Source organism: Triturus cristatus, chromosome 4_1 (genome assembly GCF_964204655.1).
Source record: "Triturus cristatus chromosome 4_1, aTriCri1.1, whole genome shotgun sequence".
NCBI lineage: Eukaryota > Metazoa > Chordata > Amphibia > Caudata > Salamandridae > Triturus > Triturus cristatus.
Genome location: NC_140585.1, coordinates 1,262,983,032 through 1,262,996,372, shown reverse-complemented (window position 1 = coordinate 1,262,996,372; position 13,341 = coordinate 1,262,983,032). Strand labels below are relative to the sequence as shown.

Genomic DNA, 13,341 nt, shown 5'->3' with positions numbered 1-13,341 from the left:
CCAAAGAACATAAGAACCTGTACACCCACTGCGAACCCAGAGCAGGACTAAATGGCTTCTCCATTCACATCAGGACCCAAGTGAATCTCAGATCAGGCCTCTGACTGGTTTGTACTTGCAGCTTGTTATTCCCTCCTTATATTCCTTTCGACTACCATCACAGCGGTGGGACGCATGCACATGCTGTTACACATTCCTTAGGCCTCCATACAACTCCAGAACTCAACACTAATCAATATTACTCGACCTCACGCACACCCATACACAATATTAATGAATGCCCCTCCCTTCACGCACCACACCAAAACTCAACACTAATCATTACTATGAAACCTGAAGCAGAACAGCAAGACTCATTACTAATCAATGTCACTCGGCCCCTCACACAAAACCAAAACTATACAAAAACAACTCTCAGCACTAATAAATGTAATAGAGCCTCATGCACAACACCAAACCTCAACATTAATGAATGCCCTTCCCCTCACGCACCACACCAAAACTCAACACTAATCATTACCATGAAGCCTCAAGCAGAAAAACAAAACTCAATACTAATCAATGCTACTCGTCCTCTCGGACAATACCAAAACTAATCAATGCCCTTCTGACTCACATGCAACAGCTCTCAACACTAGTAAATGTAATTAGGCCTCATGCGCAACAACAAGACTCAACATTAATGAACGTTGCTGGCTTTATGCACAACACCAAAACTCAGCATTAAGGAATGTCACGTGGTCTCACGCGGAACACCAACACTCAACAGTAATTATTGCCACAGGGCCTCAAGCAGAACACCAAAACTCAACACTAATCATTACCATGAAGCCTCAAGCAGAACAACAAAACTCAATACTAATCATTACCATGAGGCCTCAAGCAGAACACCAAAACTCAACCCTAATCATTACCAAGAAGCCTCAAGCAGAACAACAAAACTCAACCCTAATCATTACCATGTGGCCTCAAGCAGAACAACAAAACTCAATACTAATCATTACCATGGGGCCTCAAGCAGAACAACAAAACTCAACCTCAAGCAGAACAACAAAACTCAATACTAATCATTACCATGAGGCCTCAAGCAGAACAACAAAACTCAATACTAATCATTACCATGAAGCCTCAAGCAGAACAACAAAACTCAACCCTAATCATTACCATGAGGCCTCAAGCAGAACAACAAAACTCAACACTAATCATTACCATGAAGCCTCAAGCAAAACACCTAAACTCAATACTAATCATTACCATGAAGCCTCAAGCAGAACAACAAAACTCAATACTTATCATTACCATGAAGCCTCAAGCAGAACAACAAAACTCAATACTAATCATTACCATGAGGCCTCAAGCAGAACACCAAAACTCAACCCTAATCATTACCATGAAGCCTCAAGCAGAACAACAAAACTCAACCCTAATCATTACCATGAGGCCTCAAGCAGAACAACAAAACTCAACACTAATTATTACCATGAGGCCTCAAGCAGAACAACAAAACTCAACCTCAAGCAGAACAACAAAACTCAATACTAATCATTACCATGAGGCCTCAAGCAGAACAACAAAACTCAATACTAATCATTACCATAGAGCCTCATGCACAACACCAAAACTCAACATTAATGAATGCCCTTCCCCTCACGCACCACACCAAAACTCAACACTAATCATTACCATGAAGCCTCAAGCAGAACAACAAAACTCAATACTAATCAATGCCACTCGTCCTCTTGGACAACACCAAAACTAATCAATGCACTTCTGCTTCACATGCAACAGCTCTCAACACTAGTAAATGTAATTAGGCCTCATGCGCAACAACAACACTCAACATTAATGAACGTTGCTGGCTTTATGCACAACACCAAAACTCAGCATTAAGGAATGTCACGTGGTCTCACGCGGAACACCAACACTCAACAGTAATTATTGCCACAGGGCCTCAAGCAGAACACCAAAACTCAACCCTAATCGTTACCATGAAGCCTCAAGCAGAACAACAAAACTCAATACTAATCATTACCATGAGGCCTCAAGCAGAACACCAAAACTCAACCCTAATCATTACCAAGAAGCCTCAAGCAGAACAACAAAACTCAACCCTAATCATTACCATGAGGCCTCAAGCAGAACAACAAAACTCAATACTAATCATTACCATGAGGTCTCAAGCAGAACAACAAAACTCAACCCTAATCATTACCATGAGGCCTCAAGCAGAACAACAAAACTCAATACTAATCATTACCATGAGGCCTCAAGCAGAACAACAAAACTCAACCTCAAGCAGAACAACAAAACTCAATACTAATCATTACCATGAGGCCTCAAGCAGAACAACAAAACTCAATACTAATCATTACCATGAAGCCTCAAGCAGAACAACAAAACTCAACCCTAATCATTACCATGAGGCCTCAAGCAGAACAACAAAACTCAACACTAATCATTACCATGAAGCCTCAAGCAAAACACCTAAACTCAATACTAATCATTACCATGAAGCCTCAAGCAGAACAACAAAACTCAATACTTATCATTACCATGAAGCCTCAAGCAGAACAACAAAACTCAATACTAATCATTACCATGAGGCCACAAGCAGAACACCAAAACTCAACCCTAATCATTACCATGAAGCCTCAAGCAGAACAACAAAACTCAACCCTAATCATTTCCATGAGGCCTCAAGCAGAACAACAAAACTCAACACTAATTATTACCATGAGGCCTCAAGCAGAACAACAAAACTCAATACTAATCATTACCATGAGGCCTCAAGCAGAACAACAAAACTCAACCTCAAGCAGAACAACAAAACTCAATACTAATCATTACCATGAGGCCTCAAGCAGAACAACAAAACTCAATACTAATCATTACCATAGAGCCTCATGCACAACACCAAACCTCAACATTAATGAATGCCCTTCCCCTCACGCACCACACCAAAACTCAACACTAATCATTACCATGAAGCCTCAAGCAGAACAACAAAACTCAATACTAATCAATGCCACTCGTCCTCTCGGACAACACCAAAACTAATCAATGCCCTTCTGCTTCACATGTAACAGCTCTCAACACTAGTAAATGTAATTAGGCCTCATGCGCAACAACAACACTCAACATTAATGAACGTTGCTGGCTTTATGCACAACACCAAAACTCAGCATTAAGGAATGTCACTTGGTCTCACGCGGAACACCAACACTCAACAGTAATTATTGCCACAGGGCCTCAAGCAGAACACCAAAACTCAACCCTAATCGTTACCATGAAGCCTCAAGCAGAACAACAAAACTCAATACTAATCATTACCATGAGGCCTCAAGCAGAACACCAAAACTCAACCCTAATCATTACCATGAAGCCTCAAGCAGAACAACAAAACTCAACCCTAATCATTACCATGAGGCCTCAAGCAGAACAACAAAACTCAATACTAATCATTACCATGAGGTCTCAAGCAGAACAACAAAACTCAACCCTAATCATTACCATGAGGCCTCAAGCAGAACAACAAAACTCAATACTAATCATTACCATGAGGCCTCAAGCAGAACAACAAAACTCAACCTCAAGCAGAACAACAAAACTCAATACTAATCATTACCATGAGGCCTCAAGCAGAACAACAAAACTCAATACTAATCATTACCATGAAGCCTCAAGCAGAACAACAAAACTCAACCCTAATCATTACCATGAGGCCTCAAGCAGAACAACAAAACTCAATACTAATCATTACCATGAAGCCTCAAGCAAAACACCTAAACTCAATACTAATCATGACCATGAAGCCTCAAGCAGAACAACACAACTCAATACTTATCATTACCATGAAGCCTCAAGCATAACAACAAAACTCAATACTAATCATTACCATGAGGCCTCAAGCAGAACACAAAAACTCAACCCTAATCATTACCATGAAGCCTCAAGCAGAACAACAAAACTCAACCCTAATCATTACCATGAGGCCTCAAGCAGAACAACAAAACTCAACACTAATTATCACCATGAGGCCTCAAGCAGAACAACAAAACTCAATACTAATCATTACCATGAGGCCTCAAGCAGAACAACAAAACTCAATACTAATCATTACCATGAAGCCTCAAGCAGAACAACAAAACTCAACCCTAATCATTACCATGAGGCCTCAAGCAGAACAACAAAACTCAACCTCAAGCAGAACAACAAAACTCAATACTAATCATTACCATGAGGCCTCAAGCAGAACAACAAAACTCAATACTAATTAATTTACCGCAGCCTCACAAACAACACCAAAGCTAATCAATGGCCTTCGGCCTCCATACAACTCCAAGACTCAACACTAATGAATGCCCCTCCCTTCACGCTCCACACCTAAACTCAACACTAATCATTACCATGAGGCCTCAAGCAGAATACCGAAACTCATTACTAATCAATGTTACTTGGCCTCTCACGCAACATCAAAACGAATCAATGCCCTTCTGCCTCACATACAACTCTCAACACTAGTAAATGTAATTAGGCCTCATGCACAACACCAAAACTCAACATTAATGAACGTCGCTGGCTTTATGCACAACACCAAAACTCAGCATTAAGGAACGTCACTTGGACTCATGCAGAACACCAACACTCAACAGTAATTATTGCCACAGGGCCTCAAGCAGAACACCAAAACTCAACACTAATCATTACCATGAGGCCTCAAGCAGAATAACAAAACTCAATATTAATTAATGTCCTGCAGCCTCATGTACAACACCAAAACTAATCAATACCCTTCGGCCTCACTTACAACAACAAAACTGAAAAATAATGAACGCCCTGCCTTCACACACAACATCAAAGCTCAGCACTAAGGAATGTCCCTGGACTCACACACATCAAAACTCAACATTAAAGAATGCCCTCCTCTCACGCTCCGCACCAAAACTCAACACTAATCATTACCATGGAACAGAGCAACAGTTGCTAGGGAAGATACATAATAACAGAACAATAAAAGAACACAACATATACCCTTTTCTTAACAAGTTAAACTAATATACAGACATCTTAAAGAGCACACTTCTAAGTGCACTTGTAATCTACAAGCCACAACAGGTTTTTTTCCCAAACCTCTGTTTTTAACCTCACTCTTTTCACAACCCTCTTTCCATCCATTCCTTCTCCTCCACCACAGAGCATTGTTCTATTATTCTGGCATTCCACCCTTTGCCATCGGACAATAACAACAGATTTCCTCATACTTTCTACACCTTCTTGGGATCAGATAAGTTGGAACATTCTTTTTTGACCACATTACCTAGACTACACACTCTCACCAACACACCTTCCTCAAATTTTCTGTCCCCTTTGATCACCTTCTCATTGTGTCTATATATGTAACGTGCCTGATAGCTTTCCACTTTGTCACGCACCTTCTCACTCTGTGCCTTCTTCGGACCATACCTCGCCTTCCACACAGGGACAGCCATTGTACAAGACACCCTTCCCTGTAACAAACAGAAAGGTGTCTCCCCTGTCACAAAATGGGAAGTGATTTTGTAATTTCACAACATTTCTTTCACATGTTTCCTCCAACAGATATTGGTGGACACTGCCAATTGTACTCTTTCCCCAACATGCGGTTGAAGCACTCAATAAGACCATTTCCTCTTGGGTGATATACAGGTGTCCTACTTTATTTGATGGCCCATTTCTTGAGGAAACTACCAAACTACTCTGACACAAATTGCAGAAAGTTGTCTGTCGGAATTTCCACAGAGCATCTTTACCTGTGGAAGATGTCTTTACAAAAAGCAATTATGTTCACTGTCTTCACCCACAGCACAAAGGCCACTTCTGGCCATTTGGAATCGTAATCCATAAGTACTATGGCAAATCTTTAATTCATTCCTAAACAGTTGAAGGGACCACAAATGTTCATGGCTTCCTTTAACCGTGCCCTTGTGGTCAATTCCCCTGATTAATGGTAGTTTCTTGTAACGTCCAATTTGTCGCTACACATACGTGAAACATAACTCGTAACAAACCTTTCAGTTTGTCCGTCCCTGGCCACCAGAAATCGATCCTAACCTTCCTTTTCAGTGCAGGCATTCCACCATGTCCCTCATGCATCAAACACAACAACCTGCAATGTAACCCTTCCAGCACAAGCAACTTGTCTCCTCTTCTCACAATTCCATCTACTTCAGACAGCTCTTCCCACACATTTTTGTAAACAATTAACTCCTTATCCAACTTCCACCCAAACACTTTGGGAAACAATTTCTGCACTGTAACCAGCACAAAATCAGCAGTCATAGCATCCTCCTATTCAGTTTCCTCATTGGCTTGACACACATCAGGTACTTCTGCCACTGTTCACCTTCTCCTTCAACACCCACATCATCCAGAGGCAATATAGACATGCAATCTGCATTTATATTGCTCACACCTGGTACATATCTCACAGTGAAAACATACTCTTGCAAATTATGCAACCATTTCGCAATGCTTGCTGTAGCTTTTGCTGCACCAGCAGTAGAAAACAGATCAACTAAAGGCTTATGATCCATCCAAAGCTCAAACTGCATATTTCACACAAAAATACAGAAGTGTTGCATGCCCCACCAACAGGTCAGGGCCTCCTTCTCCACCACCAATTATGTATTTTCAGCACCCCTTCGAGTCAGCGATGCAAACGCCACAACTCTTTACTTCCCTTCATGTTCTTGCATCAAAACCGCTCCGAGCCCATAAGCACTGGCATCGGTGATAACAATCATTCTGTCCGAAGGATCAAACGGTTTACACGTCACAGCCTTAACAATTGCCCTCTTTGCTGCATAAAATCTTGCTGACATTCATACGCCCATAAACACTCAACACCCTTTTTCATCAATTCACGCAAAATGTGCACCCGCTCTGCAAAGTGATGTACAAATTTGGCACAATATTCTGCCAAACCCAAAAAAGATCTGAGCTGGTCCTTATTCCATGGAGATGGGGCTCTCTAAATGGCCTCCACCAAACTGTGTTTGGGTTTCACCCCATCGAATGTTAAAGTGTGGCCCAGGTATTCTACTTCTGTCTTGCAAAATTTGTATTTTAGCAAACCAATAGTGACCCTGTTTTTGTCCAATCTGCTCAACACCACCTTAAGGACCTTAATATGCTGCATAATTTCTTTCCCCAAACGAAAACATCATCTTGAAACACCAAGACATTGGCCATGTCCCCCACAATGCCTTGCATGACCTTCTGGAACACAGCAGATGCAGATGCCAGACCAAACAGCATGCTGACAAACTCGAATGCCCCCTTTGGTGTGATGAAAGATGTTAAATGTCTAGACTCAATAAGCAAGCGTACCTGGTGGAAGGCGCTTGATAAATCCAAAGTAGTAAAGTATCTACCCCCTGACACACCGCCAACATTTCATTAGAGGACGATGATCCACCTATATGCACTTGTTCAGGTCTCTCAAGTCCACACACATGCGGATACTGCCATTAGACTTTTTAGCAATAACAATGGGACTAAGCCACTCTGAAACCTCGATGGATTCAATAACACCATTGTCACACAATCTTCTCAATTCTTCCTTCAAGGCACCCTTCACAGCCAATGGCACATTCCACACCTAGTGCACTTTGGGTGTAGCATTTTTCTTTAAAACAAAATTGTAGTCAAATTTTCTAAAACAACCTAGTTCATTACTAAACTAATTGGGAAATTGGTCAACCCACTCTACTACGCTCACGATTAGCAAAACCTGTAGCGGATGATTGGGATCTAGAACCATGCCCAAGGCACGTTGTTTTCCCTAGCCCAAAAGTGACCTTCCTTTTTCACAACATACACCTTACCATTTGCATGTCTGTCCTGAAACTCTAAATTGGAAACAAAATATCCCAGAACCAGTAATTTATCACCACTATATCCTTCTGGTTCAACATCTTTAGGATGCAATCCAGAAACCTTCACATTCTGCCAGGTAGATTTGTCAATAATGCTGAAAGGTGAGCACAAGTCTGCCCAAACCTGCACTTCCACCCCATTCACATGAATGGTACTTCTTGGTGGATGATATCCTTACCCACTCATAGCTGAGACTTTACACGATTGCCCACCTGCCTCATTCACCATTAGTACCCAATGTCGCCTTGATCACTATAATGTGACTCTTCATTTTGAGACTGTGTTTCCATGTCCCTCACTACATTTACAGATTTTCTAGTACTGGTAGAATCCCTCATCCTACATACTCACAAGAAATACCCCAACGTATTACACTTGAAGCATTTGCTTTTGGTAGCAGGGCAGTTACTAGCTTCTGCAGTATGTCTTTCACGGCCACATCTGACACATGTTCTCATTCGGACCCCACTTTGCTTTTTTCCAATATCATTCTTATCACTGGAACAACGTGTCTGTTTTCTTGTTGCCACTACGCCATGTATTTTCTCTGCATCAGAACTCCGCTTGGACCCAGCTCCCCCCCCCCGTATTCTTTTATATAACCGCAAGTGTTCTCCATGCATTTGGCCACTTCAATCATCTTGTCTAAGGTGGGATCTTTCAGATCTAGTTACTTTTCCTGAAGTTTCAAATTGCTTATTCTATTTATCATTTGATCTCATATAATTTCATCCCTAAGGCAACTGAACTTGCATGTGACTGCCCGTCTCCTTAATGTGGCGACATATTGTCCAATAGACTCACCGGATTCTTGACCATGTGAAAAAATGTGTGTCAGCGACACCAATACTGACTTTTTTTCCTTAGTTCTGATCCAATGCCTTAAGAGCATCCTCATACACATCCTCTTCCTCATTGTCTGATCCATCTATATTCCAGGCCACAGGTTTTGGCAACGTTTTTAATACCTTCCTACCTTCTACACCTAAACTATGTTTAAGAATGGCCAGTTTTCTTTTTGACACATTCACATCTCCCCCAACAGCCTCCGGGTAAGTTAAAAATGTCTCCTTCCAATCATCCCAATCCATGGAAGGTAGACCAGGATCCTGTACAAAGTTTGGTGGAGGAGGAATGGTTTGTGATGCCATTTTCGCTACTCTGGAAAGCGCGAGCAATCAGGGAGCGCACCATTAGGGTCCGGCCGCCTGGGATTCCAGCCAAGCCCTCCAGTCATGCCAGGGTAGCCCGATTGGCAACTGGCATGGGGGAAGTCCTGCTGGGTCACCTTGGTGACGTAGTTCCGGCTGGGACCGGCAGGGGGAGGAGCTGGAGGCCTATTTAGGCTGTGAGACCCAGACTCCGATATCTCTCCATCCCGCGCCGGCCCTGGTCACGTCGCCACCAAGGAATCTCCTGCCCACCCGTCCCCGCGATTAGGTTTTGGGGTAGGTGTAGCGGTAAAGAGGCCACAGAAGTTTGAACCACATGGTTAACGGGAGTCCTCCTACAAACTCCCTAAGCCAGAACTGAGGGGGAGAGACAGTAAGCTCTCCGCAGAGAGGATGGGGACACCGGCTGGGGATTCAAGTGCGCCAGGTCACAAGCTAGGGCATGGGCAAAGGCCCCTGGTTATTCCCTAAGAGCCTCCTTGTCAGCCTGGTGGTAGAGGGGTGGGCCCAAAATGGCGGACAAGGACCAGAGGGCTCACCTCTCAAGGACGCAGGTGGGTTGCGCCTTGCGTGGTTCTCAGTTGGGGGATGCAAGCCAGAGAGCCCCCTTGGTGCTGGAGCGATAGAATGTCTTATGAATAATGAAGATAGTTCGTGAAGATGATTGTTTATGAATGCCAATATTAAAAGTGTGAATATGGATTGGTGCAATATGTAAATAGGTAATTACAATGTGTCATGTTTATGAGTGATGATGTTAAAAAATTAAACATGGCCGTTTATACCCACAACTTGGTATCAAGTATTGATTGTGGGGATTTTCATGGTGGCGGGGCTGGGAGCATCCTAGGGGTCCGGGCTCTAAGCAGAAAGCACAGTAGAGAAAAAACTAACCAGCAAATTAACTTGTTCTTAAGCTGTACCGCAGTCTAAATAAATTATTCAAATGCAACAGCAAATACTACTTGCATTTCGTGCCTATCACTGATGAGGACTGGTATTCCTGTCACCGTAGCATCCGCACAAATGGCAATGACAGGCAAATAGAAGAAAGAAACGTTGTTTTTTAACGCTGTACCTGTCACTGTGATCCCCCTAGCAGACAAGCAATACCAGGCAAACTGAGGCGTGCTTGTCACCGTGAAAATTTGCCAAAGTGACAGATGCTGTGAATGTCTGGTCGAACAGTGTATGGGGCTATGGTGTTTACTATTATGCTAAGAAAAATTACGCTATGAGTTAAAGTATAGTATACTGTAATTTGGTATTGAATATTATGCAAGAGTATGTAAAGTTATATTATTGTATTTCATATATTACGCCAAATTATGTTATGAGATAGAAAGTTATTTGTTAGCAACATGGGCTGGTATGGCATGATTATGTTATGGTTTATTATGGTATGCTATAAGATATAGTATAGTATACTGTGATATTGTATTGAATGTCGCGCCGGGACACTTACGAGTAGCCGAGCGCGTTACAAGTGGACATAACATAATATAACATAACAATATTAAGCTAGAATAGGCAAATTTATGCTATGGGATTTGGTGTACTAAGCAACACAACAAAATGATGGACTGAGTGATTAAACTTTTCAAACACACAACCCCAGTCAGTGATCTGGGTTACATCCATCGTTCTTTTGCTCACCATGCCACCCCAGTGCCGCAGAGAGCAAGGGATCCATGTCTGGCCATACCCTTGGCCACTTAAGGTGAACATAGCAACACAACAAAATGATGGATGGAGTGCTGAAACTTTTCAACCACTCACTCAGTCGAGACAGTGGCTCACTTTTGCACTGTTTTCAAGCTAACTTGGCTGATGAGGCATGCTACCGCAAAACTCGTCCCAGGATTCTTGTTTCAGGTGCAGGTAGGGGACCCCACCTGGCAGTTCAGGCTGGACTGTTCCCCTGTGGAATAGGGTCAAGACTGATTTGCATATGGCTAGGCCCAAATAAGGGGGGGGGGGGGTTGGCACGGTGAGCAAAAAACTGATGGATTTGACCCAGATGTGTGACTTGGGGTGAAGGCTTGACAGTGTTCAGCATTCTGTTCATAATCTTTTAATGTTGTTACATTTGATGAAATAAGCCAAATTATGCTATGGATTAGAAAGTTATTTTAGGGCAAAAAGCTCTGGCATGGCAAGTTTATGGTGCAAAATGAGGTGTTTTCATGTATGACATTGGATGTGCCACCAAGGCAGTGGGATGCGATACGTGTACATTTTCATTAAACTCATTTAATATATAGACTAAGCACGGGTTGGATAAAGTGCTCTGCAGTGCAGGGACAGACAACAATTGTCAAGGAAAATGCAGTCCAAACTGCCCGCTAACATGTTGACTCATAGTAAGCCAGTTGTTGTGAGATGACACATTACAAAGCTAATGGATCTGCTATAAAATTTTGAACACAACTTGCGGATCGCAGGTACCACCAATTCACGTGGGTAAAACTCAGAAAGGCTTGTTCGCCTCAAGATGATAAAATGAGTTAGACAACAGCCACACCGTTTAATACAGTGCTTCAAAGCCGCAAACCAGAGGCAGCACACGACATATGGAAAAGACTTGTGAGCAGCCCACTGCAATCATATCTCTAATATGCAATGTATAACATGAAACGTATCTCTTCCCACTTCGCAATGCAAACATAGTTGCCAACGGCATCATTGCATGTATGACATATTCAAACGGTCATGGCTGATGGCCAACAGCCCACTGTATTTTGGGTCATGAAGGCTCATATTAGCATGCACAATACTAAAAATGCAAGCCACAGAATGGGAAGTGTCTTTAACACGGACAATAAGAAATCCACACGTCCAGAATGCAAAGGTCTAAAGGCAAGAGCCAAGCCTCGTCGGGGTGCCACGCAATCAATGGCCCATCGGGACGGTTGGGGACAGCGTGCATAGCGCCTACCTGAAAATGATGCGCCTTGTTGTTCATCGGACACTCATTTTGCTCCTCGGAGCTGCTGGGTTTACGCAGCAGAGGGTGCAGCTCGGCGCAGGCCAGCAGCTTCAGAGGCCGCCACAGGCCACCTGACCTGGCTTGACCCCCCAGGAGGGTGGCCAGCAGTGCGGGGGCCCGTCCAATGTCCAGCGCCCGCCGGGCTCTTCGGCAGGGCTCCTCCTGCTGCCTCGGGCTGGACTCCTGGCAAGGCATCCCGCCAAATATAAATAAATATAAAAAATGAGTCCCGTCCTCTTTAAAAAATAAATAAATAAATATAGGTTCACGGGCAACGGACGGAGAATTGAATGAAAAAAATGAAGCTCAGGTAATTAGTGGAGAAAACCCAGATTTGAGCGAGGCACCACCGGTGCGAAGTATCGACGAATTCGGCAGCAGCCTCGATGGGTAAAAGGCTGAGGTCCCTCCTTCCGGGACACGGCTCTGCCAGATGCCAGGCCGCAGGGAGCAGGGCACAGTGACAGATGGAGTGAAGAATGGAGGCGGGCAGTGAATGTCTCATCGGCCCCCCGCCGAACAAGCCAGAGAGAGAAGCCGAGGGTGGGTGGAGAGGGGGGCTGCACTGGCCAGCCAGCCAATAGGGAGCTAGGAGGGGGAGGGTGGAGATCAGTGGAGATAAGGACCACCGCGCGGGCGCATCCTCGCCTCCTCCCTGGCACTCGAGGGTCTTCTAAGGGGCGCAAACTGGCCATGGACGCATGGAGGGGAGTAAGGCAGCTCCCCGGTGCGGAACCCGCACTGCGCCGGTTCAGGGCAGCTGTCCGGGCACGGGGTGGGACCCTGCTGTTTGATGGGGTCTGCTCCTGTCCAGCGTCGAGATGCTGATTGGCTCCACAGTTGTCTAAATTCCCGCATCACTCTACACTCAACCCGGGGTTGTCATTAGCTCGGGTTTTGTACACTTCTCTTCAACTGCTCGACTGATGGACGGCGATCACTCTCTGTACCCCTTTAATGGCCCTGATACGGCGTCCATCCACTCACAGCGGCGAGGACACTCCTGTAATCATCAGAAGGGTGGCGCTAGCTGACTTTTACTCATGAGAAACTTCCTTGCCAGATAGGGGTCTTCCTTGCACTAGGTAACAGGCTGTGAAGATTACTTAATCTGGTAGCAGGCAAATATCCTCTCATTCTATCCTATACGTCAGTGTTCTATCCTCCTGTCATGAGGATGCGTCACGCGTGGTCGTACGGTTAGATCGACTGAGTGACAAGTCGGGTTGTAGCCGCAATATAAATACCGATACAATGCCACAT

General features: G+C 44.0%; 1 protein-coding gene across 1 annotated transcript in view; it reads right to left on the bottom strand.

Annotated features, from left to right (window-relative positions):
• The window catches only part of LOC146856551 (N-chimaerin-like), an 80,320-nt gene extending 67,904 nt beyond the window's left edge, over positions 1-12,416 (bottom strand). Inside the window, exon 1 of the mRNA XM_085654748.1 lies at positions 12,028-12,416. Within this exon, the coding sequence (XP_085510874.1) occupies positions 12,028-12,273 (246 nt within the window). The 5' untranslated portion in view covers positions 12,274-12,416. The remainder of the gene's footprint in view (positions 1-12,027) is intronic.
• Between the last annotated feature and the right edge of the window lie 925 nt (positions 12,417-13,341).